The 27,476-nt window shown below is 40.8% G+C and overlaps 1 protein-coding gene across 1 annotated transcript in view; it reads right to left on the bottom strand.

Moving 5' to 3' along the window:
• The window catches only part of oaf (BRICHOS-like domain-containing protein out at first), a 146,010-nt gene that overhangs the window by 83,669 nt on the left and 34,865 nt on the right, over positions 1–27,476 (bottom strand). Inside the window, exon 3 of the mRNA XM_019041540.2 lies at positions 1,940–2,074. Within this exon, the coding sequence (XP_018897085.2) occupies positions 1,940–2,074 (135 nt within the window). The remainder of the gene's footprint in view (positions 1–1,939; positions 2,075–27,476) is intronic.

Here is a 27,476-nt window from a genome sequence, read left to right as displayed (position 1 = left end):
CCTCCCCGGGGGTTCAGGGAGGTGGGGAGGGGGCAGGAGCGTTCGGGAGCGGTATATCAGTTGAACACAGACATAATGATACAAAAAAGTATCGCGTTGCGCGATAAATCAAAATTTAACGGCCGGGACAGCCACTGGCGCTTTCCGAGGTTCCTCGCATATAATATTTCGATAAATCGCGGCGCTCTATCCCAATTTAAATCGGCTACACTTTGAGCGAGTATCGGCGGTATCATTGCTTGATTATTTGTTTCGATCGAGATTAGCTAATCTTTAGCTCTTTAATCAATTTAAACAGAGCTGCTCATACATGGTTGGATAAAGAGGCTACATTTCTCGCTAAATTGGTATTTTTGATGATAGTAAAAACAACTCACTCGAATTCTATGAGCACTTTACCTTCCATAAGTTTGAAAACGGGATAGTTCGTCAGAGAAAATGTAGCACATTGGAAAAAAACCACATAGGATCTAGAGTCCAGACTCTTAAAAACATCGACAAGAAAAAATACTCTTGATCCAATCAGATTACAGCTATTAAATCAAGAACCAAGCCTCTTAATTTGAGCAGATTTCCTTTTGATGTAAGCTTAAATCTGATTGAATCAAGTCCTTTTTCTTGTCAATGTTTTCAAGAGTCAGGACTCTAGATTCAATGTGTTTTTTTTTTTTTTTTTTTTTTCCAGTGCAAAATTCGGGGTTTGGAGAATCATATTTCCAGGACCAGTCAAAAGCGTTTTGATTTTTTTCCACAGTGACTGAATCAATTAAAATTAGAGAACTATAGATATAGGAGCAATTAAGATACGAGATATTGCTCCACATAACATTACCATAACATGACTATCAACTTCGCCGGGGAAAAATTCTAAAAGCCCGAATGTTATGCAGGAACAAATAAAATTTTATATTTTATGAAACATCCTTCGATGCTTGGAAGCTCCTACATTTATATTCATGATAGCTTCATGTCCGCTCAGGTTGCGGTGTGCTATAATCAACATAAGCTTTCCATTATTTCAACCTGTGCGAGGGAGTTGAACGTAGCGGAAATTCTATTCCAAGTTTGTTTAGACATGAGTTTTGTGAGTTTCGAGCCCGTGTTCCTTACACACACTCTTTGACTTCAGGAATTCTACCCTCAACGACATGTCAGACGGAAACTTTTCATTTAAACCACTCAACCCAAAGACTTAAGAACACACAACAGTTTCTCTTTATGCGCATTCAAACTTCAGGAAAGAGAATACACTTTTCGAATGATGCTAAATAAATCATCGGCTACTGTCATGGTCTCAGAAGGAGGGGGCATTTTTAATGAATGAATAGGAAAATATATAAATGTCGATAATGTTTCTCATAAACATGGAGCCTTCCAACGACTTCGTCGTCCTTTTTGGAACTTCCTTGACGGAAAGCTACCCTCCTTCTTTTCCTCACCCTTGGTTATTTCCATTTTTGAATGGATTACATTGCTAACAGTTCATATCTCTCGCCCAATTTTACTAAACGCATTTTACGAGTTTCACAACTACGTTTTTCGGGGGCGAAAGAGTAATAAAAAGATATGCTGTCAAGATTATCCAAAATGGATCATGATAAATTGTCGGGTGGACGGCCGAAAATTGCATACGAATAAATCTTCGTCGAGAGAGAGTCAAGACGTTTTGTGAGTTTTCTGGCATTTAGAACAGAGAACCGGGGGGGGGGGGGAGAAAGGGGGGTATGTAGAAAAAAGGGAAGTTTGAGAGAACATAATACCGAAAAACACACAAAATTGAGCCACGTTGTAGTGTTGATTATCGAGAATGTTCGAATTTGGGTGCCTTCGCGTGGTTTTATCGCTGAAATTTATGTTCTCTCGTCGGTTAAAACATGACGACCATTAAGGAAAAATGCACGGAGAGAATTTGATAAAAAATCTAGAGATAAGAACTAACCTGTCTAAGCTTGGCCATGGCGTCCGACGAGATGAATTCGTCTTTGTTGATGTGACTAAGAAAACACATAACTTGATATTGACTCTGGCCGCGTTCTTCTTCACCCAGAACCAGAGTTTTCAGGATCATCACCTCCTGTAAAAAAAAAGAAGAAAAAGAGTTATTTTAAATTCACTTGATTGAAAGGAAATGACTTTTCAAGATGAACGCGTTTGGAATTCCAACCCATTTTTTCTCAACCCTAATCTCGGATGTTAAAGACTACATCGAGTCATTCAATTTTGCAGCTATAGGGTCATGAAACTGTGAGGCATAAAAGCCAAATCATAGCAGAAATCCGTGCACTGGAAAAGAACACATTGGATCTAGAGTCCAGACTCTTAAAAACATCGACAAGAAAAAATACTCTTGATTCAATCGGAATTTTGCTTAAATCAAGAACCAAGCCTCTTAGTTTGAGCGGATTTCCTTTTGATTTAAGCTTAAATCTGATTGATCAAGATCCTTTCTGTCAATGTTTTCAAGAGTCTGGACTCTAGATCCAATGTGTTTTTTTTTCCCAGTGTGGTGTGTTGAGCCGAGACCCGTCTCATACGAAAGCATGTCGTTGTGAAAAAAATGTAGAGCACCATCTTGAATAATGTCCGGAAAAAACACATACCATCGACTTACAAGAAACGCACAGTGGGACAGGGATGCGCATGGCGGGCAACCTCAGCGCCTGCTCAACCCGGACGCCGCAACCCGCTCGACGCGTCGATCTTTCAAAAGTTACAGTTTTAATTAACCCGCGCAGATAAGACAAAACGTAACGGATCCGGCGTAATTAATTCTCCGTTATTAGCGGACGGAATATTAAGCCCGAGTATTATTCCGGATTATTCGGGAGGGGCGGAGGACGCGCGAGGGGACGAAAAGGGGGGCCAAGGAGCCCCTCTTTCTCCTCCGGTCGAAGGGGGGGGGGGATGGATCAGGGAGGGCATGCGGCGGGCGGATTTTAGTTCTACACGGGACAAAGAGTCAGAAATTTGCACTGCGGGGATTTTAAAATCTCTAAAGGAAAGAGGGTAGCGCTACACAGCGCGGGGAAAACATAACTATTAACCGGTATTTCGTCGCTCCTCCAACGTAAGGGCGTATCTGAATCACAACGTGAGCTCTGTGTTCCGTATAAACCGATGCTCTCTAGGACTCATGCAAAAATGGAGTTACGCCATTTCGTCAACAGAGCGACGATTTGTGACTGGTTGCCAGAGTGAGCTCCGCTCAGATGAAGTGTGATAGGTGATATTCACATGTTACAACTTCCAGATGAAAAAACCTACTTGAAAAATCAACGAAGGCATATCAGGATGCCTCTAATTTGATAGATTTTTTGCACAGGAGCGTAGTCAGTTGGATCGTTCCAATATTATGCCGGGAAGTGCACGTAGTAAATTTTATATTTTTTAATAGTTTATTGGTTGTTATTTTGTTGCATTAAAATTTCAGTTAAGCAAAAATAATAATTATCAAAATTGTAAATAAATTTAACCATTTTAATTTTTTAAATTAAATTTTAATAAAGAGGTTTTAAAACTTATACTTAAATTTACAATTTAATCATTTTACCAGACACTCCATTTATTAAAATTTAAGATGAATCAATTTCAAGATTGCTTTTTTGTGTAATTATTTAACTATCAATAATATGTGAAAGTTTGAGCTTTTTCGACTGACCACGAAGATAATGGTGACTTTTGTTTTATAGTTTTTATTATTTCTTGAAATTTTCTTGAATGATGAACCCTATCCAAAAGTTTCCGAACTTTGAGTTTATTATTAAGAAAGGGAGGCAAAAGACGTATCATGACTTTATAAAATTGTTTAAACTGTAACTTAGAAGCACTACACAAAAATCTAGTAGAGCAGTAATTCTAAATTTGCTCAGTGCGGGAAATGATAATTATAGTCTCAGGGCGTTTCCTTATAGAAACAGCTTTTCAAAGTTAACAGCTCATTAACATTTGAAGCTTTAATAACACACCACCTTGGCTTTTAATACCGTCATCAAGTCGTTTAACCATAATCGGGCGTTTTTACACCCCTGATGCATTTGACGGGTGCTGGCTGCTGGATTATGCATTCAAGGAGCATTTATAGAGCACGCGACAGCATGGCAGCTTTTTTGAACGGGAGCGTTGGGAGAATGTGCTAAGGAAAAACGCCGTATAAACCTTCAGGAGTTGCCGAATTTCCTTTGATAAAACACGAATTTCTTGGTAAACTTAAGAATATTTTCCTTCCAATTTTTCGGATAATTTTGTTCGCAATTTCACCTAAAGTCCCTGAAAATTTCACGGTAAAATACTCATAACTTTCCTCAAAAATAAACATATTATCGAAGGAGATTTGGCAACTCTCGAATGTACATACGGTGTTCTTCCTTCGCACGGCAGTATACGAGGAGAGTCTGTCCGAGCTGATGCTTTTTTCGTCGCAGAAAATTCCTCCGAGTTGCTGCGGGAACTAAGCTTCAGTTTTAAATGAAAAATAGTTACGTTCGTACAAATTCCGGACCAAAACTAATTAAAAAGTAAAAAAAGAGGAATGGAAATAACAGAATGGCCGATGCTGGACAAACTGCAAAATCCCTCCGAGATTAAAAGGCTAAAAAATCAAGATTGAACGGAATAGCGTTATGGACAGTGTATGCGTGTACATTCGTGCGCTTGTTCCAATTTGTAACGGGGCAGGAAGAGCTAAAAATATAGAGACCAAAGAGTTCTGTCAAAGTATGATCTGGAAAGCAATACTATTTTACGACCTAATTCGCAGAGTGACCTAAATAGAGAGGCATTTTTTCACTACAAGGATTATACAGGAGAGTTTTCGAAATAAATTAGAAATATATTCCTGCGAACGAGGGTGAGCCATGAAAATTTTAAGGGATTGCATTTAACAAGGTTGCTTCAGACTTTAGAAAATGCAATTCCCTGGCATTTCCCTGAAACATTTTGGTGAAATTCCCTGAGAATTGAAGATATGCCAGATGGTTAACGAGACATTATTAGAAAGAGTTTTTAGGCAAAATTTACTGTTCGAAACGTCGAATCCGTTTTAGACAGCAAATAAAGGTGACCCCACGGGTTTTCCCTGACATTTCCAGGTTTTCTCTGACTTTTCAAAATTCCCTAAAATGTCACGGTTTTCCCTGTATGTCCTGCTGACTGTAGCAATCCTGATCAGGGCGGCAACATTTCATGAAAAGTAAAATCTTGAAATTTCACTTGAAATATTTCATCGAATTTCAGACATTTATGTAATATATCGAAAAATACCGGTTCGTTTTTATGTTTCGCATAATGTAAAAGTTGTGACTATCTTCTATATTTGTGTGTTTGAGTGCGGGTTTGCATACTCTCGCCCCTGAAAAAATATGAAATATATTGTGATATATTACACCCCTTTTCGTTGCGTCGATACCATGCTGGACCGGTTTTATCTTGCGCGATGAAAGATACTTTTATCAGTAAGGAACAACAAAGGTAGGCCTCGTGAAATTTCATGAATTATTTCACTGAAATTTCCAATCTTTCATTCCTTTCTTACGTTTCATGCCACCCTGATCCTGATGCAATGAAAAAAGTTAGATTCAAACCGAGTTATCGGACGGAATTTTAGACAGAGCCGTACTCTTCTATACTGATAAATCCTATGCGCAAAAACAAACACGCGTAAGTCAATTTCGCAACGTTATAATGAAGTTACGTTCCTTAGTGTGACGAACGACGAATCGTTCGAGAAGCACCGAGCTAGAAAACCCTGGGACGTCCGGAGTATACGAACCACTGTGCTGAAGAACATGCTATGATAGCCCTTGAGATTGCAGGAGCACGTGGGGTACAGAAGAGCATGTATTAGGACCCGTATTCTGCCGTACTAAGGAAAAACGCCGTATGAACATTCGAGAGTTGCCAAATTTCCTTCAATAAAATGTTTATTTTTGAGAAAAGTTATGAATAATTTACCTTAAAATTTTTAGGGACTATAGACGAAATTGCGGACAAAATTATCTGAAAAATTGGAAGGAAAACATTCATAAGTTTACCAGGAAAATCGTGTTTTATCAAAGGAAATTTGGCAACGCCTAAAGGTTCATACGGCGTTCTTCCTTAGCACGGCAGTATTATGCTCCGAAAGAAAGGCGACGGGGAAAAGATCAAAGTTGGGAGCGCGCGGGCCCCCGTCCCCCCGCGCCGCTCGCGGCGCCCTCTGCTTTTCACAGCGGCAAACTTTATTAAACTTTCTTTTATGAGCGTTGTAAAACATGCCCGTTTCGAAAAAGCCGGCGAGAGTTTATCGTAGCCCACTTAAAATTTTATACTTACACCCCTTTTCGTCGCGTCGATGCCATGCTGGACCGGTTTTATCTTGCGCGGTGAAAGATACTCTTATCCGTAAGGAATATGAAAGGTAGGCCAAGGTCAAAGTTGCCGCAAAATGGCCGCAGGTCGTACAGGTCTCTGAAGTTTTCGAATGGTACATCCGAGAACTTGCGGTCCAGCTACAAAAGCTCGGGTCACACGTATCTGAATTATTTCAGTTGACTCCATTCGGTTGACACACCAAATGTGTGACCTGAACTTCGGCAGCTTGACCTCAAATTTTCGGATGCACGATCCGGTAACTTCAGAGGTTTATACTGCCGGGCAGAGGAAAAAAGCCGTATGAGCTTTTAAACATTGCCACATTCAGGGCCGGATTTACCGACTTGTCGCTCATAGGCAGCCTGCATTTTGCCGCCCCCTTTTCGTTCGTTTTGAATCATCAATAAAAACCATCAAGTGAACGTGCCGGAGGAGGAGGGGTGCATAAGACGCGTTTACTCGTGTTGGGCACATTTTTTGCGAGAGCCCTGTCAACACTACTAGCAAAAATTCACGGAACTTTGTGCGAAAGTTAAGTTTCGTAAACCTATCTCTGTGCGGACAAGGCCTTCCATATATAAGAAATGAACAAAAAAATTAAGAAAGAACAAACATAAATGTGGTTTAATAATTTTAACTTCCGCCGCCGCTCCGAGCTGACCGCAATGTATTGGACGCAATGCGCGAAGTATTCATGCAGTCTTGTAGGCGCTATGCATCTCACGTCGCGTCGACCGTTACTGACCGCACTGCGTTTGACGCAATGCGTGAAGTATTCATGCAGTCGTGTAGGCGCTAATATGCTTTACACGCTGGCGGCCGTGCCGAGGGCTTCTCCTATTCATCTCAAGTTCTCGTCATCATTGCTCACTGCGCCGCGCTGCTCCAGGACAAATTGCGGTTTGGTTTCTCTATTAACTCGACTTATTGATGGTTCTGTCTTTTGTATCACCGAAAGACGACAAAATTATAAATTACTATACTCTCAGGAAATGAGAGATTTTGTCGCCTTCTCTCGTTCGTATTTTTTTTTTTTTTTTCGAAATCCGATTTTTTCATACCTACATTTTAAACAAATTGCAAAATTTGCCGCCCCCTAGATTTGCCGCCATGGGCCGCGGCCCATATAGCCACCCCCTAAATCCGGCCCTGGCCACATTTTCTCCGTTAAAATACGAATTTTTTAGTGAGATCTGTGAATATTTGTTCCTTCAATTTTTTGGAGAATTTAAAGCGCGATCAGATCTAAATTATCTGAAAATTTCAAGAGAAAATATCCACAATCTCCTTAAAAATGAACATTTTATTGGAGGAAATTGGACAGCTCTGACATGAACTTCGGGTCCTATGCATTATGTTGTTTCATCGTGTATGAACATCAAAAACATCCTGTAGATGTTAAAAATATCTCAAAAATATTCCGGGGATAATGCTGATTTACAGCTTTAATTCTCTCACTGTCCAAGCGGTCATTGTAACAGCTTGCGTGAAGAAATAAATGAAGGATTGAGAGTCAGTGCATACTGCCAGACATCCGTCAACAAAGCGTGTTGGCCGGCAAAAGGCAGTGATTGAAACTCGCGTGGAATGTGATCTGTGAGCGAGATCAATGGTGGGCGGTAGGTTGCGAACTACCAACAATTCATCCTCACCCCTCGCCCCCTCGCTTTGGCGCGGCGTTCCGTCTGGATAATCAAAACGAAGCAGCAATCCATCAAATCACTCATCAAACAAAACCGATGACCGAGGGCTCTGATTTCGATCAACCGGTTATTTTGGTTCACTGAGCCGGCGAAGCTCAGGAGAGAACACGAATATCCTCAAATTTTTGCTCCGAAAAGAAAGCTTGAGGTGGAAAATTCACGAGGAATTTCGTTAAAGGGTCCGAGGAAAACCCTTTTCCTCCTTCCAAAACGGAAATTGAAGCCGTTATTACAAGCTGCGAAAAAGTTGGAGAAGGGGTCATCGATGACTCGCAATTGCACCTACGACCGATGAGACGGTTGAGAATGAGGTATCCGTTGTTTCATTTTCAGCTTTCATTCGTGAAATTATCTCGAGATGAGCGATAAAATAGGTACAAATTGCTACAAGAACCACCCTGATGCCCATAGAGAGGACTTCTAAACTAAAACTCTTAGGCTAAAAATCGTCGGAAATGGCCAAAAAGGCGAGTTCTTTTGTGATATCCTCCGAAAAAGCCTGCCCGAGGTCAATTTTCATCAGTCAGCGTCATTCGAAGATTCTATCATAAACAAGCTACCTTTAGTAAGTATAAGATAATTTAAGGTAGCCTGACCGATATATACCACAGGAGAACATGAACTGGGGTTTTCTCCCAGTTCGAGGCTAAAAATGACACAAGATAAAAAAATCGAGACAAACTTCCAAATCTATATCGGATGAAAAGACATATACGGAAAAAAGAGGTAGGGTTTGGTGGGTGATAGGGGCATTTCCAGTTAATTTTGGTAGTGCCCCGATAAATTAGGTTAATAACCCAAATATTGCGGAACTACTAAAATTAATTGGAAATGCCAATATCATTCATAGTCCAGGCGCCTGGTAAGTCTACCTGGAATTTTGGGTACACAGCGATTTTTTTGGCCTACTTTATGTTTTTTTGGGTCGCTGAATCCGAATCTGAAGTTTCCGCACGCGTATCTGGTGAGCATTTTCCGCTATTTTGAAAAAATGGCCTAAAAAGGCCTTTTTTTGCGGTTTTTTTGATATAGCGGCCACGGATGAGGGAAAGTCCCGGATTTTAGCTAATGTTTTGAATAGCTGACATAATTTGGAAGAAAATGGTGTATACATATGTTAGGTTTTGCTTAAAAATTGAGGAAGATACAGCATCGTGAACATCGCGCCTATTCACGTTTTCGCGGCGCACCCGTCAACGCGCGATCCGGCTCGCCGCGGTCAGCCAAGTTCCGAAGCGTTCTAAAGTTCCGAAATCCGAGGTTCCTCAATTTTTGAGCAAACCTAGCATATTCATATACCATTTTCTTCCAAATTTTGTCAGCTATTCAAAACATTAGCTAAATCCGGGACTTTTCCTCATCCGTAGCCGCTACATCAAAAAAAACCGCAAAAAAAGGCCTTTTTAGGCCATTTTTTCAAAATAGCGGAAAATGCTCACCAGATACGCGTGCGGAAACTTCAGATTCGGATTCAGCGACCCAAAAAACATAAAGTAGGCCAAAAAAATCGCTGTGTACCCAAAATTCCAGGTAGCCTCATTTTTAGCTACCAGGCGCCTGGACTATCAGGAAATCGGGGTAGTACCACAATTTTAGGGGACAAACTTTTGACAATTTTTTTCCGTGAGGAGGAAGATCAGCCGGACTTTATTTTTCAATGGAGATCCTGCAATTTCTGACTTAGCCATCAGAGCGCCTTTTTATAGCGAAACTATGACACATGTTAGGTTGCCTTTAAAATAAGCCATGAAAAATTAGTTTCTTATTGTGAAATGCACATCTTCAAAATGACACTAATCTATTCCCAAATATCAGATGATATCGAGTCAAATTTGACTACGTCTCATTTCAGTTGACTCAAATTGACTGCGCGAAACTCTAATTGACTCTAAATTACTTGAGATGCCTCTAAGTTTGATTAGCTTTAATGTGATCTACGAGTTAAAGCACTCGATGCACGTTCATTATGTGAACAGAATATCAACATTTTGAACACTAATCGAAAAGAGAGCAATGAGATGACAAGATATACAATAATAACAATTTAAACAGCGGGTAACAAAGGCTAATTTTCACATAAATTACCACCAAAATGTTTCGGCTGAAAACTCAGCCTTCCTGAGGTGGATAAGAACGGTAAAAACTGTTAAAAATCTAAAAACTTAGTACTCGGCTGTACCTTCCAAAGCGAGAAAAATGTTATTATCTTATCTCGTTTTGAAAGGTACAGCCAAGTACTCAAAGCGAGAAAAATGTTATTATCTTATCTCGTTTTGAAAGGTACAGCCAAGTACTAAGTTTTTAGATTTTTAAATATTTTGATTTACTGGTTTTATCCGACTGAGGAAGGCTGAGTTTTTAGCCGAGGCGTTTTGGTAGTATTTATGTGAACATTAGCCTTGTCACCCGCTGTTTAAATTGTTTTTATTGCAGGGTTCAGTCTACTGGAACAGGCTGGCCAAAAAACAGTACTTTTACAGTATACTTTTTCAGTACATTCCCAAGAACTTCAGTACTTTTTCCGTACCTCCATTTGACGAAATTCGGAAAATTTCAAAATTTTGAATTTCTCGCTCAAATTTGCGACAAAAAGGAAAAAATTTCGGACCTTCTTGCGAAAATTCTGCACTTTTTCAGTACTTCCGGTCCGCCCTTAAAAAAACAATACTTTTTCCGGACTTACGGGAAATTCCGGACTTGTAGACACCCTGTATTGCAAAGAGAGCAATGTAGCCGAGCTCCAATTTCCACCCTCCGGAGGGTAACGACCCTTAAAATTCTGTTGCCTAATAGACTATAGCCTCATGAGCGAAGAAACCAGGGACCCTCCGTGCCTGCCCGGCAAGGAATCGGGCTTACAAGTCAAGTGAGAAACAAATATTTACACTCGGAGCCGAAGCAGTTCACCCGAGGAGAGTATTATCAACTTTAACTTTAGCCCGGCTAGAACTTGAAGGAGCTTAAAAAACAGCCGGGATGGCTACCAAGGGAGTTAGTGGCGTCAGGGGAAGTGGTGGGGGTGGGGGAGGGGGTTACGCAGCCAGGATTGCGTTCTCCGGCCCCTTCCGAGCGGAGCACTTAAACGGCGTCCGTTGTAACAGCGTTTTTAATAAGAAACTAAGTAATTCGTCCGAGTGCTTTAGGCAAATCTCCTCTTAATCGACATCAAGCGATCTTTAGTCCCCGGAAAATAGGAAAAAGACAAAGGAAAAAGTGGAGCATGGTTTCCCGGAAGCCGCGCATTTTTTTTTCGGTGTCAAGTTCCTGGAAAGCTTTTATAATCGAGTTTTTCTGGGTGCATTTTAAATCCTCTGGAACATCACTTTTCCAGCATGCAGAGTTTCCTGAATGTTCCCTATGATAAAATAATGCACTGACAAAATATAAAGAGCTGAAATTGGAATTTTGGAGCAACAAAATATCTTTCCAGTAGATAGACAGTATGCGCGATCATTTTGCTACGATCGTCCGTTTTTTCGGGGGATTAGCGTATTTAGGTGAGTGTGGCGATTTTCCTTTCATGACGTAATAATGTATAAGAAGCACACCAGAATCATCTGCATTAATTTCAATTGGACTACGTTTTGCAATGAGAGATAATTATTTCTGTTTTTTTTTTTTAAATTATTATTATTATTATTTTTGTTTTAAGAAATAACTAATAAACGGATTATTAGAAGAGGGTGACCGCCAAATATTCAGAAATTGATGTTTTGACAGAGTACAGTTTTTAGAGGGTGAACAAATCTAACTCCCAAGCGATTATTCCAACATGAGGTAAAAAATTGTCTAGGAGATCAAGTTTTTTCCATGTTTTCTCGAAACTCGTCATTCGGCGATTGCACCTTTTTTCAAATAAGCCGCTAAAATGTGCCACTATATAGATTATCGATATGCAGAGAGATGCTCTTCAGAATGAACCAGAAAAAGAGGCTATTTATTGCAAAAAGCAATTTAATTGCGACTTCGTTACGCTGGCGGCGCACAGTGGATCAAGTCAATCGGAGAGCTGGTCGGACAAAATTCGGAAACTTTAAACGCTTATAACTCCGTTTATACAAGACATTGAGGTTCTAAAAGTAATTCCATTGGTTTCTTCGTGAAATTGTCTGCAGTAAGCATCCCTTGGAATTTAAAATGCGACGAAATAAACATCGAAATATGCAATTTTATTCAAAAATTTCATGTCCGAACTCCCTAATTGACTCGATCCACTGTGGGGCGCCCAGAAGTGGCAACTAGGGGGATGCGGGGGAGGGAGGGGGGGCACGCGTAACAAGTGTGTAACCGCACGGCGGGCGACGAACAAAGACCAAGAGGCGAGAGGAGCCGGGAAAACGAAGAAGGCGAGAAAAGGGGAGGGAAAATATGCATTTCAACGAGAAAAGGGCTGCTCGGATATACGACACTGACACTGACACGCACTTACACGGGGTACAGGCCGACAGGGCCGAAGGGGCGTCATGGGGTGTGGGCGCGTAAAAAACCCCGGCGTTTCCTTTCGTTGCCGCGGCGCGAGCGGCGAGATTGCTTCATTAAGCTTTCACGCGGCGAACGCTGCTCATTCCTCGAACCCTCGGCATTCGTCTTCGCTCTCCGCATCTTCCTATCTGCCGAGCCCTAAAACGTAGCTCGGGAGCATCCGGCTACTACACTGAAAAAAAATCTCGGTGTATTTACTAAGAAAAGAGTAAAATTACCAAGAATTCGGGGTTCTATTTGATCCCAGTTTTTTCTTGATAAAATTACCATTTATGGAATTGGTAATTTTACCGAGAAATCTCGGTAAAATTATTGAACTTTCTCGGTAATTTTACTGGACCTTGGTAAAAACGCCGATATTTTTCATCGACTGTGGTAGAATTACCGAGATAAAATGGCAAAGTTACCGGGAATTGATTACCAATAAAAGTGGTATTCTTATCTGAAAAAAAAAAAACAGTAAAAATACCGGTTTTTAGGTGAGCTTGCCAGTCTGTCTTGGTGAAATTACCAATAATTGGTAAAAAAGTGAGATGGTAAAGGTACCAACGGACCTTGGTAAAAACGCCGAGAATTTTTTTTCAGTGTACATTCATGCCTCCTGAAGGCGAGGTATATCGCTAGTAATCGAACTATGAAACTGAAATCGTAAAATTTCAGAAAATGATTTCATCGGTATGGGTTGTCTGGAAATCTACGTGATCTCATCGGAGCAACAGAGTTCGAAACTCATCTTTGAGTTTCAGGAGCCATGTGGCTCATCAAGCTCGATTTTTAAGGTAGGCGCATTTGGCGGGTTGGCGCTTGTGAGTTCCGAACACTGCTGAGCATCTGCAAATCCGCATTTTTGAAAGAATATTTTTGAATAAAGTGTATTTTTCTGGGTTTTTTTCTTTGAGGAAAATGACTTACTGCGTTCTTACTGCTTTTTCAAAACTCTCTTTTTCACAAAGAAGATAAATAGACTACATTTTACCATTCGGTACTAATATAAATTCTCGTCCATGTATAAAAACACTTGTGTGCGTAGGGAAACTGGTGGTACAAACGTTGTTCCAAAATTGTACCAGAAGTTATGGTTCCAAATTGCAAAATGCAGTCTAAAAGTCACTATTTTAGCTCATCTAAATAAGATAAACCGAATTTTAAAGGAAACTACATGTAGAAAATTTAAGCGTTACTGTTCTCTTTAATAACACGGCAGTGCTCAGTAGGTGCAGATATAGCAAAGCCATTTCCCGGATCCCGGTCAAAGAGTCACGTAAGAGGACTCATTTCACGATACGAATCCGAGCGGCTTGAAAGGGACTTCCGAATGATATTCCTAGTGCAGAGGGTGAAAGTTGAGCCAATATTTATAACGGTTGAAAGGTGAACAAGGTCAATCGAATCCTGTTACGACAGAGCAGAGCCGTATAAAATCCGCCAGTTGAGCAACCACAGGCGGCGCTTTGGCGCGACGGAAACCCGCCAATAAAATCCGTGGCGCTTGCCGAATTGTTCCGGCTCGATCGAGTTGTGATCTCGATAAATAAATCGGCCGTTTCGACCGGGTTGTAAACAAGCACTATTCCGCCGGAATATGATGCGAGGTTTCCTCTAAAAATGAAAAAAGTTCTTCCCGTTTCCGCACGGCATCGATTCCAACCAATAATGAAATGTATTGAATCAGCTTAACTCAAATCTAGTCTTCAAAAATATTGTTTACAGATCACACGGTGCACAGTGAAACGAGCTAATAGAAGACGGCGGTACTTTTAAAGGATGCCTGTCATTCTTAATACATTCAATTTCGTATAATACCTCTGTTGTGAAATAGTTGCTTCAGGCGCCGCCGCACGGCGGGCGGGTGGCGGTGGCCTGCGCGTAACGCGCATTGGCGCCTACAAACCTAAGTGGATACTTCAAGCATTGTGCAATGCGTGAAGTATCTACTTAGGTTTGTAGGCGCCAGTGAGCCTCTTGCGCTGGCAGCACGCCGATCCGCTCTGTTAGGCTTTAATATTTATATTCGCATAGTCAGAGTTTTTTGACTCATGATTTTTAAATGTACACAAAATCTTTCGCTTAAATTTAAAATTTTGATGATATTTCTTAACAAATTCAATTTCAAGAAGGGGTATTGCTCAAAGAAAATTTCACAAAAAAAAAACTAAAAAAACCACTTTTAAACTTTTTTGTTTCGAATTTGGGAAGATATAAGCTTTCGAAGTTTCCAGATTTTGTCCGACTTTTCCTATTGACTCGGTCCAGTGTGCGACGGAAGCATTCCTAAATTGACGTAGGGTCAACATACTGATTTCCGTGGTTTACGATTTAAAATAAAAATCAAGAACCAAGCCTCTTAATTTGAGCGGATTTCTTTTTGATTTAAGCTTAAATCTGATTGAATCACGAGTCCTTTTTCTTGTCAATGTTTTCAAGAGTCTGGGCTCTAGATCCAATGTGGTTTTTTTTTCCAGTGTGCTTTATTTTAGTAACCAGCTTGCTGTTTGTGCTTATGCGCGCTTGCGGAAAACTTTGTTTTCTAACGTAGTGGCTAGGTTTCGAAATGTTTGATGACACATCCCTTTCCATGACCTTTATGAAGTATTAAAGAGAACACATTCGTCGTGTGACTATACTTACGATCTTGTCAAATTATACCGCGAAGTTTTGATGATCCAAAGACCATTGAATTCTGTTAGCGACAAGATTCACCAGCAAGATGACAAGGAATTGAGCGCGTATTTCCGGTTCGATATGAACATTGAGGTTATCGATAACATATTCAAAACGTTGCAAAAGAAAGAGAGGAGCACCGGAATATCGAGAAAAGACGCACTATCTCTACACGGAGTGAGGGGAAAAAGGTGAATCATATTTATAGTGTATTTTCATATGCCCTTTTCATTTTGTCGGCAGTAACCGAGCTCCTTAATGTATGCGCATACATTCACCTGTCTTAGCGCTACGTTAGGGTAGCTTGTTGCAGAACTCTCGAGAGATTCCCGAAAATTATCATAAGAGCCAATGAGGAGGGACGATATGTTCGCAATGAAAGTGGCAACATTGGCTGGGTTTAAGCTCGAATATATCCGATGCGTCTGAATCCAAAAACGCGAGCACACTCCTGTCAAATTTCGCTACAAAATATTTAATCATAAGAGATAAAATACTAGGGAAAAACATCCTAATTTACTTCTCATGTTCTTATTTCGAATATTTTTCTTACAGTTTTCTTTGGTTTGAATGATTTTTAGTCTCTTCATGTAGTGAAAATCAAGTTTATAAAATTAAGTTTCAAAAGTAATGATTCTAAAAATTTACTTCTGAAAGAAATTAATCTTCGACTTTTTTCCTGTGCCGATCACTTAATGTTAAACGACATATATGCCACTTTCCATTTGAAGATTGTCGAGTGACTTCCAGTGGAAGACTAGTTATCACAGAACAAGTTTGAACAGCTCTCCAAGAACAATTACTACATCAAGTCGTCAAATCAGGAAATGATTCAAGCAAAATAGGTGCTTTAAAAGCGGAATTTCATATTCTTATTTTCTTTATGTTGAAGAAGTCTTTCAGTTGTACCCGTAAAACATACACATTGTTCTTTCAGCGTTTAGGATATAATCATAAATTGTCAAAAAAAGTCCGTTTAGTTTGATTATTATTCGACGAAAATATAACACATCACCATCAGATAGTGTCTTTGCCAACATGAGCAACGTAAAGAGACACGGTGAAGATGAGAGAAGGCGACAATATTGCAGGATACACGATACAACTATTCGTGCTCCATGGATGTCCGTATTGCATACGTAAAAATTGAAGGCGCCTTGGCCACCTTGAATTCATCGCAGCTGCCACAGCAATCGCGACCGGGCATTTCACTTCACAATAAGGTCCCCGTCAAGAGAGACTTAGAGGTCCTTGGTTTGAATAGATTTTCAGAGATAGATTAGAGGTTTAATATATTGGCATACTTAAGTATTTTTTGTGCTTTATCAGTCCGATACGACAATAGCGCCAAAGAGTAGCGCGGAGAATTTTGAGAAGTTTATGAGTCCCCCGACGAAAGTCGTGCGAGAGTGTAATCACGCTAGCTAAAAACTGGATAATATGAAATTGCGGACAGGACCGATTACCATAAACGAATTTCTTTATGCGCCCCCGCTCCCGTAACAAGTTGCAAACACGTAACGTACGCTCCTTCCGCACGGTCCAAGTTTCCCTCCCATCTTCTTTATCGTTCAATTATTTCGATCGGATGCCCTCCGAATCCAGAACATTACGGAAGTTGAATGAAACAACTTGGATCCGAGCAGGAATAGTGTATTTCAGTGGCGTGTCGTGAATTGCGATGTACCGATTGTTATGCCACTTAAACCTATGGGAAAGGATCGATAAACAGGTTGTTCGCTGCGAACACCTTAGTAATCGATTCTTTATCATAGGTTTAAATGCCGTAACAATCGATACATCGCAATTCACGCCACGCCACTGGTGTATTTACCTTTAAAGAGTACACTAAAACTTACGAGGAATCGTTACTGCAGAACGGTAACCGGATGTTTCTCGGAGGCGAAGTTTTCTTCCCTCCCTTTTAACGTCCTTGCGATTTTACTCTTTTTAAATTCCTCCGGATAAAATATTAGGTTACCGTCTACCCTGCATTTCAAACGAAGGGTACAGTACTGAGTTATTGATTCATCCTCGATTTTTAGCTTAAATGTGAGAGGGTATGTCTCTTCAGAATGCGAGTCGCTCTTTAGGAGCAAAATAATATCTTTGCCAATGCTATGAACTGGTACAAAGGATGGGAGACGATATCAAAAATGGTCAATTTCGTGTTACGCAACACGACGTCTAGGGGGAAAAAATCGTAGTTAAAAAGGAGCAATTACTGGTGCCAAAATCGCACGTTACAGAGATCGACGTTAAATCTATATGGAAAATCCAAGCACTGGGCACTCATCAACTGCATATACAAATTCCGTGCAACAACCTCTAGAATGTAAAATCTTGTATATTTGCCAGTTTCAACATTTCTCTCTCTCTCCCCCCCCTCTCCCCCCCCCTCTCTCTCCCCTCTCTCTCTTCTTTTTATTTTTCTTCTACGTCTTCTCCTTCAAAAAATGTTTAGAGAATCGCATTCATTTTAAGTTGCATGGGCGAAACTATGGGAGCTTTTCATGGGGGAAAGCAGAGAGACACCTCATCAATAAGAAGGGTGGGTTAGGAGGGCACAAGAAGACAAACCACAAGGAGGGTCCGCGAGAGCCCCCTCCCCCCTTCCAGCTTCAGAGAAGGGTTCGGAGGATTTCCATAGACTAGAGTAGAAGGCCCTTCCTTCAGTCCCACGTCTAGATGCTAAATCTTCTTCGGGATGCAAACATCGCCCATAAAAAAAGACGCCTGGACAAATTGAAGCTCACAATCAGAAATTGATAGACAAGATAAAAAATAGAATTATATAAAACCAAACTCGTTCTCACTGTTTACGCGACATCCTCCATTCCTTGTACCTTGAAAAAAGAAGACTTTAGAAAATTTAATTTTATAAAAATAGCTAATTAATCAGATTTCATCTTCCAAAGAGTGGGAATTCTTCATAAATGACACACGCGTATTTGCATTTTCCTACTGCTGCTCAACTGCTCTCACGATTCAAGATTCGCCACCGACCCTAAAGGAGATAGAGAAAAAAGGAAGACGCAAGGGATAGAATCGAGGGGAGGGGAAGGGGGAACTTGAGGCGTCAAGGAGCGGGGGATTAAATCCTGAAGCAACCGGAGAATGCAAAACGCTCGAGGGTAAGATTACGCACGGGGAGAACAGGGGAAGGAGGGGCAACGACGAACAATAAGGAGGCAAATCACCAAAGTGCGTTATTTTTATCAAACCTCCGTCTCCTCGAGATGGGCCAGGAAATCCGCGAGGGGGAAAAACGCGCCCATAATCGGGGACAGAGTCGGATTCTAAAAATAAGAGGATAAAGAGGGAGTTGATACGAGATGGAGAGGCTGAAATGGAGGGATGCATGTTCGAAGGAGAAGGCAAACGGATGTATAATGTAGGAAGGATGAACGATGAAGGAAAAGGAATGCAAAGGAATACAACAAAAGGGAAGAGCTACTATGGATACGGTTATTTAAACACACTAAACTAATACATATAAAAAAAGAACCCTCGGCGAAACTGCTAATTGACAAGGTTGCAACAGACTTTACAAAGAAAAGTTCCCTGACATATTTTGGTGGAATTCCCTGACTATTGAAGATACGCCAAATGGTTGATAAGACAATTAAGATATACTTAGAAATCGTTTTCAGGCAAAATGTATTGTTTAAAACGTCAAACCTGTACTGGAGAGCAAATAAAGGTAATATAATAATTTTTCCCCGACATTTTTGTCATTTTCCCTGACATTTCCAAGTTTTCCCTGATCTTTTGAAATTCCCTAACATTTCCCGGTTTTCCCTGACTGAGGGAACCCTGAATTGAGCGTTGAGCATTTAGTTCAGAACACAGCAGCGTCGCGTCGATCGTAACTGCTTTGAGTTTCATGAAAACTAGTGCGCCTTCAAATTATGGCGTATGCACCACTGACAACCACAGAGCACGAATAGTTACTGAATCTCTTTTTGAAGCAAGAAATAGAGCGCTGACCGCAAGAATTGTAATTTCTCGACAAAAATGTTGAAACGAAAAAACTCGCAGAGGCTTTCAGTTTCGATCAAAGTCAGTGCACAGAACATGATTGAACATGTAAACACGTTCTTTCCGGAAATGAGAGTTTGAAAGTTTACTATTTCTTAAGTTCAAAGATATTTACAGTCTGAGTGAGGATTTTCAGAGGAAACATTCAGAAATAAGAAAAATATGTTATGCTACAGGAAGAAAAGGATTTTCTTAGCAGAAGATATGCCACCTTGACGAGCATGATTTTCTCTTCCTTTCCGAAAAATGTTAGGTTATGTATGTATGTTCCACAACACCAAACACGCAGGGGAAATAAATAGAGAATTCGGGATAAGTGAAAAAAATATGCGCTGAAATAACAACAAAAATAGATGCAGAACTGGTGGGAAAGAAAAATGGGAAAATACTGAAAGGAGTGATAGGAGGGGTGAAGGGTGCGTTAGGCCGAGGTTAAGCGGGAGATTTTAAGAAGCTCAGAGCCCGTATTTAAACTATCTTCCGAGACGGAGACTTCACTCAGAATAAACTCGGGGCCCTTTTTTTTCAATTTTCATCCGGATTTCAGTGTGAGCGCCTTGAGTGCATTTCGACGTACAACGAATGCAAGTGTCGACATTGCCAAACCAGGCATCGTCGTTAATATGTGAGCTTCCGGGAATCTCAGCGGAATAATACGGCTATTGGCGAAAAACAATTAAGAAAATCTCTAAATGAAAAGTTTGATGTTGGCTCTCATTTGTAACAAAAGCAGTTTTTCCTGAGGTATCAGCAAGGGATTTTTACAAGGAATCCATAAAAAAATCCATGGCTGATACCTCAAAAAACCTGCATTTTTTATGTTCAAAAACCAAGACGTACAATCCGCGGTTATGCGCTGGGGAAAATCTTCATGTGCCACGCACTTAAAATTTGGGCTTATATCTGAAACAAAACATCTAATCTCTGAGTCGGGTACTTTAAATTCAGGACAATTTTCACTCAAACTGGATATGCAGAGAGCATGATGCTATTCCATGTTTCACATCAGCTGAGAGTCGAATCTGTATCCGTCTTTCCTAGATGACGCGGGTAAACACCTTAATGCTTTGGGCGGACTTTACGTCAGACAAAATTGAGAGAATTCAGGAGCATTCCATTTGAAGACATCAAGTTCACGTGTCTAGCACTTTGACCTAAAGTCAGAGTAATCCTGACTCAGTCGAAGGTCTGTATGAGCAAGTCGTTGGTTGGATTGGAAGGCTGCAGAGTCTTATTTGGCGAGAATCGAGCTCATTTCGACCGGATCGAACATTCCGACAGAACTACTGATATGTTTCTCTAGCCATAAATAAACGTAACCACAGTTTGCAGCTCTACTCTTAATAATCAAGACTTGCTTTTATCAGCGTTTAAGAAATTCAAAATAGAAGTAGTCATTAAGTAAACTATCATCCAACTGATGTTCCGAGAAAACATTTTTTCCTGACTCATTAATTGATGAGCCTCTTGTTGGGAGGATTATGTTCCGCGTGAAATTCCGTATTGTTACTTAGACTGCAATCATCTTCAAACGAATTTTCCGTAGTCCATGTGATACTGGTGAGATTGAAGAAATCAGTACAATTTTTTGATAATTGAATGTATGCTGTGCTACGGTAATTATTCATATATTTTTTCTAAGAGAGACATAAAAGACACTTTTAGACATTTTTTCTAGAATGCTTTACGTCTTCCTGTATAAAAATTTACAGAATCTTGGATGCTGATGGCTAAGGAACAATATCGCCTATTTGCAAACTGACGATTTTGCAGGACGAACATAAAATTTGGCCATTTTTGTCACGCTGAGGTTAGGTTTGCAATTTTTTTTCTCATTGTAGCGCTCTCAAGTGGAAGTGAAAAAAACTAAAAACTAAAAACATCAGCTTGCGTATTTTACATTGTATAATGCAGCACAGTCACTTATTGCTCATTTTTGCCAAAATTGTCAATTAGGCGGTATTGTTTCTCAGCCCTCGACATAAGATAAGGATATCGCGACAGGTTCTTGCACCGTAGACGTCCATTCGCACTTTCCTGAACACCTAATCAAATGAAAGGCTTCCCTCGGTGATCGGAAGTGTCCGCTGAAATTCGGCAACTTGGAGAGGTTTCCGACTTCCTCTGGCGACAGCCACTTAGCTCCTAAAAGCCATTTCAAGCGGCTCTGACAAAACGACAAGTTGCTCCGCTACGGCATCCTCTGTTCTCCGATTGACAACCTCCTCTGGCGCCTTCTTCAGCCGGCTAATCAGCAGCGATCCCTCCGCCGAACCCACCTTCGGCTTGGGAGCTCGAGACTGCAGCCCAAGTGACGTCCATAAATTATTGAGAATCTTGAAGCGGGTGGCGGATTAGATGGTTACACGAATCTACTCGCACTCCGCGCCGCACAATGGATCGAGTTGATAGAAGAGGTCGGGCACGGAATTTTCGGCTAAAATTTCAAATTTTGATGTTTTTTTTTGTCACTAATTCAATTTTAAAGGGGTGTTTCTGAAAGGAAATTTCGTGAAGAAGCCAATGAAAGCACCTTTAAACTTATTTGTTTCATATTTTCGAGAATATATGCTTTTAAGGTTTCCAGATTTTGTCCGACTTCTCCTATTGACTTGGTCTAGTGTGCGCCGCGGCTATCTTACCTTCCCCCACTCCCGCATTTCAACTTCGATTGGTCCCATGGGCTAGAATTCTTCACTAAATTATCGAGAACTTTACGAACTTTGCAGTTAAGAATGAGCCAAAAATTAATGGGAAAGAGAAAGAGAGAAGAGAGAAGAGAGGGAGGGCGAAACAGAGGATGGAAGAAGAGACGAAAAAAGCCACCTGAAAGTGACCCGGGTACAGTTAAATTACGAGATAATGGAATACTCAGTTCTCGGTTTTTGCTGTTTAAAAGGGACGAAACCAAAGCCAAAAATTGGGATTAGAGATTCAAAAAATGAATTCTAATGACAGTTCGTTGCAAGGCTAAAGGAGAGATCGTTTAGCCTAGGCAGGAGCGTTTGATCCGAAGGAAGAATTTCGATTTACTTCTTGACTTTAATTTTGCCGCAGAATAGTGCAGAACACAGCTAAATTCTATCATGAAGTTACCAAAAATATAAGAATGGCAAATGTCAAGTGACTTTGTCGGTTAAGAAAAAACTTGTTAGGGATATAATGACGAGACCCTTTTTTCGTAGACTTGAAATTAACAAAAAAATAACACGGCAAAGTTCTAGTTCTCAGCTGCGATTTGTACATACGTAGGTAAAAATTGAACCCAAAAGGATCAGTCAATCAAACTTTAACTTTCTCCGACTAACATTTAGATGGGACTAAAAAAAATTGTCACAAAGAATATTGTATTTGACGTGAGGAAAACATGTAATGAAATGGGAACACATGGAACAAATCCATCCTGATAGGGTACCTTCTGTTGTCACATTACAAATTTTACTTGAGAGTCATAAAAAGCGTCCCTTTCTAGAGAAAGTTCAGACTGCATCGCATGTCACAAAGCCACAACTTGACGTGAAAATTACACAGGTCGCAAGGTTTTTCGTGATCTTTGATCAACTCATTCCTGCATTCCTACCTCTTATTCCTTTCCTCATTCCGTCCGTTCCCTATCCCACACTTAATGCCCAGGTTCAATCCACTTATGTGTGATCTTCACGCCACGTTTCGTTGTTTCTCACACGAAGGAACGTAATCAAATTTCAATGTTGCCAAATTTCCTTGCGCAGATTGCATTTTTACCAAGAGAATTTTGGGCATTTCTGACTGAAAAATTCACTGATTTTTCCTCTGATTTTAAGCACAAATCAGAACAAATTTTGACAAAAATTGCACAAGTATAATGCTTGTTAAATATTGAATTGTTTGAGTCAATTTGGCAACCTTGGAATGGAGTTACGTTCCTTCGTCCGGAAGACGACGCACAGTGGATCGAGTTAATAGGAGCGGTCGGACAAAATTTGGAAACTTTAAACGCTTATAACTCCCTTTATACATAACTTTGAGGTTTTAAAAGTGGGTACATTGGTTTCCTCGTAAAATTTTCTCTCAGAAACACCCCTTAAAGTTTAAAATTTGACGAAATAAACATCAAAATTTGCAGTTTTAATCGAAAATTGCGTGTCCGACCTCGCTAATTGACTCGATTCACTGTGCGACGGTTTGTGGCTACAGGAGAGCCAATCGAAAGGGGACCAATCAGAAATGGATCCAAGCCGTCTTAGCCTGAGCTCTCCGTGAGAACGGAGTCTCATTTACCTCGGCGACGCTGTGTGCATTCAAAGGGAACCGAGCTGCTTGCGTCACCATGCAGCGGGACGAATTCCATGGCAAGAAACGCCGCACAGTGGATCGAGTCAATCAGTGAGGTCGCACATGAAATTTTCGACTATAAAACTGCACATTTTTTTTATTACAATATACGTCTATTTCTTCACATTCTTTTTTAGGGGTGTTCCTCGAAGAAATTTCACGAGGAAACCAATGAAACCACTTTTAGAACCTCAAAGTTTTGTATGAACGGAGTTAAAAGCGTTTAAAGTTTCCAAATGGGTCAGTTGCGCTGGTCTTAGAATCTTGTTTTGATGCTTTATTCTTGCAGATCAACTAAAAATAATAAGATCCGTCCAAACGGCAGCTTTCTACGTTGAATATTAACCGAGATATCGCGCCTTGAAAAACTCGATTTATGACGTCATCCACCGCGGTAGTACATACCATGTAATGCACTATGGTGGATGACGTCAAAACCCGACTTTTCAAAGGACGATATCTCGATTAATATTCAACCTAGAAAGTTGCTGTTTGGACAGATCTTCTTATTTTTAGCTAATCTACAAGAATCAAGCATCAAAACACGATTCTGAAACCGGCGCAACTGACCCGTTTTGTCCGACCTCTCCTATTCAGGGTGTCTCTCTACTAAAACAGACTGGCCAAAAATCAGTACTTTTAAGGTACTTTTTCGGTGCATTCCCGAGAAATTCAGTACCTCCTCAACGGAAAAATTCAGTACTTTTTCAGTACTTCCATTTGACGAAATTCGAGAAACTTCAACATTTTCGAATTTCTCTTTCAAATTGCGACAAAAATGTAAAATTCCGGACCTTCTAGCGGAATTTCCGCACTTTTACAGTGCTTCCGGACCGCCCTTAAAAAATCAGTACCCAGGGTGTCTACTAAACAGGCTGGCCAAAAATCAGTACTTTTATAGTACATTCCCGAGAAATTCAGTACCTCCTCAACAGAAAAATTTAGTTCTTTTTTAGTGTCTCCAGTAGACGAGATTCGAAATTTCAAAAATTTGAATTTCTCGCTCAAGTTGCGACAAAAATTGAAAAAAAAAATAAGTAAAATTCCGAAACTTCTTGCGGGATTTCCGCACTTTTCAGTGCTTCCGACCGCCTTAAAATCGAACTATTTCGGACTATCCGGAATTCCGGATGAGACCGCCCTTAAAAATCAGACTATTTCCGGACTTTCCAGAAATTCCGAACTTGTAGACACCCTGCTATTGATTCAATCCACCGTGCGACATTTGAGACGGGGCTGCTGAAAGTCGGGCGAGAAACAAAACGCTCCTTGAGCATTTGGAGGCTGGGAGCCGCCGATTACCGCGATCTCGAGCGGCTCTCGTCGAGCAATAAGCCTTGCTCAGGAGTCAAGATACACCCCTCTTTCCGTCCCCCGTCGCCCCGGCCGCTCTAATTGTCAGCGGAGAAAAGCCGACAAAAACAATACGCAATCAAAAACCGCGCTCGCACGGAAAAGCTGGAACATCCTGACGGCAACTAACAAACGCTCACACCTCCTCTACTTCCTTCGCTTCCTTCGCTCGTGAACGCTGTGATGCCGGATTCTGTCGGAAAATGACAGGAACAAAGAGAGATCCGCACTAATCTCTTGGTGACAGGTGGAAACTTAAAATGTCCGGGATTCCCAACTTTCTTAAAGACAACTATTGTTCTAAGGCCGTTACATTTACAGGGTGTCTAGTTTTTTCCATTTAGGGAAATACTGATGAAATCCTGATTTTTGACTGCTATAAATCCTGATTTAAAAATTTTACCAAATCCTGATTTTTTGCGGAGAAAAATTAAAATTTCTGCATAAGCGTGTGCGGCAACATTAAAAAATCCGATAAGACGGCCGACTTTTCTCAAATCCTGATTTTACGACCGATTTTTCCTCAAATCCTGATGGACCTCAAATCCTGATGGAATCGGGAAAATCCTGATGCTAGACACCCTGATTTATCATTTTTTCTTTTTTTTTCTTTGTTTTGTTTTGCTTTTGGCAATGGGTCAGTTGCGCTGGTCACGGAATCGTGTTTTGAAGCTTAATTCTTTCAGATTTACTACAAGTAATAAGATCTGTCCAAACCGCAACTTTCTGCATTCAATATTAACCGAGATATCGCCCTTTGAAAAGTCGGGTTTTTGACGTCATCCACCGCGGTGGTGACAACCCGAGACCTATTCCTGGGTTCGATTACTTAAATTCCTATTTTTCTCCTCTATCAGGTCGATGGAAAGTGGAAACCCTGTTGCGAAGACAAAAACCAAACTGCGAATTTGGCACTATCGCAACAAAAGGCGTAGAAGACGTAGAATCGCAGAATCCAAATCCAGCGGAGAATCAAAGAGATTTTCCAACAAAATTAGGAAAGCTGAAGGATGTTTTTTTCTCTCAGCAGTTTTGAAAATATTGCATAGTTTCGGAGATCTTCCTGGCGATTTAAGGGCCATGACTACTTAAAACCTCTCTAAAAACAGCAGCGACCTGAGAAAGTGTCGATGTTTCAGTCACAAATACAGACGAACTTCAATTTTATTAAGAATGACCTTCCACACATGCACAATGCATCAGACGTTTTGATGCACTTTTGGAAAAAACTCCACTATTCCAATTACGTGGCAACATCTGCGCAAGGGCTGCCACATTCTGCCTAAATCCCCGCCAATTTAACATTTTAGTCACCGGGGTGGCGCTATACCTCCACCACGAGGCACCTATGCTCATGATCCTCCCCTGCACGTTCCTGCGAGAACTTCCTTTGTTACCTCAAAACTACCCGACGATAAATCGGATAAATGAGGCTGGAGTCTGGGGCTCGCATCGCTTTGAATAAGTGTGAGGGTAGCAGCGAGGGGGGAGTAAGTTCTGGAGGGAAGGGGCAGGGTGGCGGTAAATTTGCAAGCAGACTTGTCGTATGCTCCCAGTCTCGGCTCCACGCTTCAATGACTGAAATACGACCACACTGCAGCTCTGCCGGCAAAGAGAGTATTCAGTCACGTGCAGTGTCTCGAAAAAAATGCGCTGAAAGACGCGCCGAGCGAACGGGTTCCACGTCGGGCACTTGACGGTGCTTAAACACTGGAAAAACACATGTGTACCTCGAGATGAGCGTAGAGGATAGGCTGGGCTGAATTTTTTCATCATTTTTCTCCCTTGAGGGGAAGTGCACCAAATTTGAGTACAGAACAGTTCGGATTACCGAGAGGTTAGACGTCGTCTGCTCGGGACGTTCCGTGGGATTTGTCCCAAGGAAAAATCTCACTTGCGAATTTGGGGTATATTGAAATGGTCAATATACTGATCACAGTGACAAGTTGAATTCTTGTGAAGTCCTGAGAGCGACTTAGGGAGAAGAAGAAAATATTTTGTTGTTTTCTTGAAAAACGGGGAAAAAGCCGAGAAGATTCATTTCTGCGTTTCGAACTTGGGACAATTTCCATGAAACGTTCCGTGGAGCAAACTTAAGGCGAATTCCGAAATCAATGTTAGAATACTTTTATGAATGAAACGGAAGGAATCATAACAATTGAATCATATAATTTCATTCAATTGTCGGAAGTTAGAGGACAAACGACAGGTTTCGATGAAATTTGATGAATGCAAGGGAGGTTTTTTAAAACTTGACCCAACACCCAACCCAAAATTTGATAGCATCGTTCTGCAACTATGCTAGAAACTATCTAATACAACTACCTGGTGGTCACTGCACCTACCTCGGTAGCTGCAGCCGCTGGCATAGTTGTGATATTACATAGTTCGAAACTTTATAGTTGGTGTCCATAATATGACGCCACTGCAGCTAACGAAACCTGACTATGATGCCAACAATTTCTTCTTTGTGTGACTAAGTACAAGATTTTAGATTCGCACACACAAAGAAAAAGTAACTCGGAGCTTCGGACAGTGTGGGAAATGGAACACAAAGGGATACAAGGATACATC

Source organism: Bemisia tabaci, chromosome 3 (genome assembly GCF_918797505.1).
Source record: "Bemisia tabaci chromosome 3, PGI_BMITA_v3".
In the NCBI taxonomy this organism is placed as follows: Eukaryota; Metazoa; Arthropoda; class Insecta; order Hemiptera; family Aleyrodidae; genus Bemisia; species Bemisia tabaci.
Note: the sequence above shows the minus strand (reverse complement) of the source record. Positions and strands in the feature narration are given on the sequence as shown.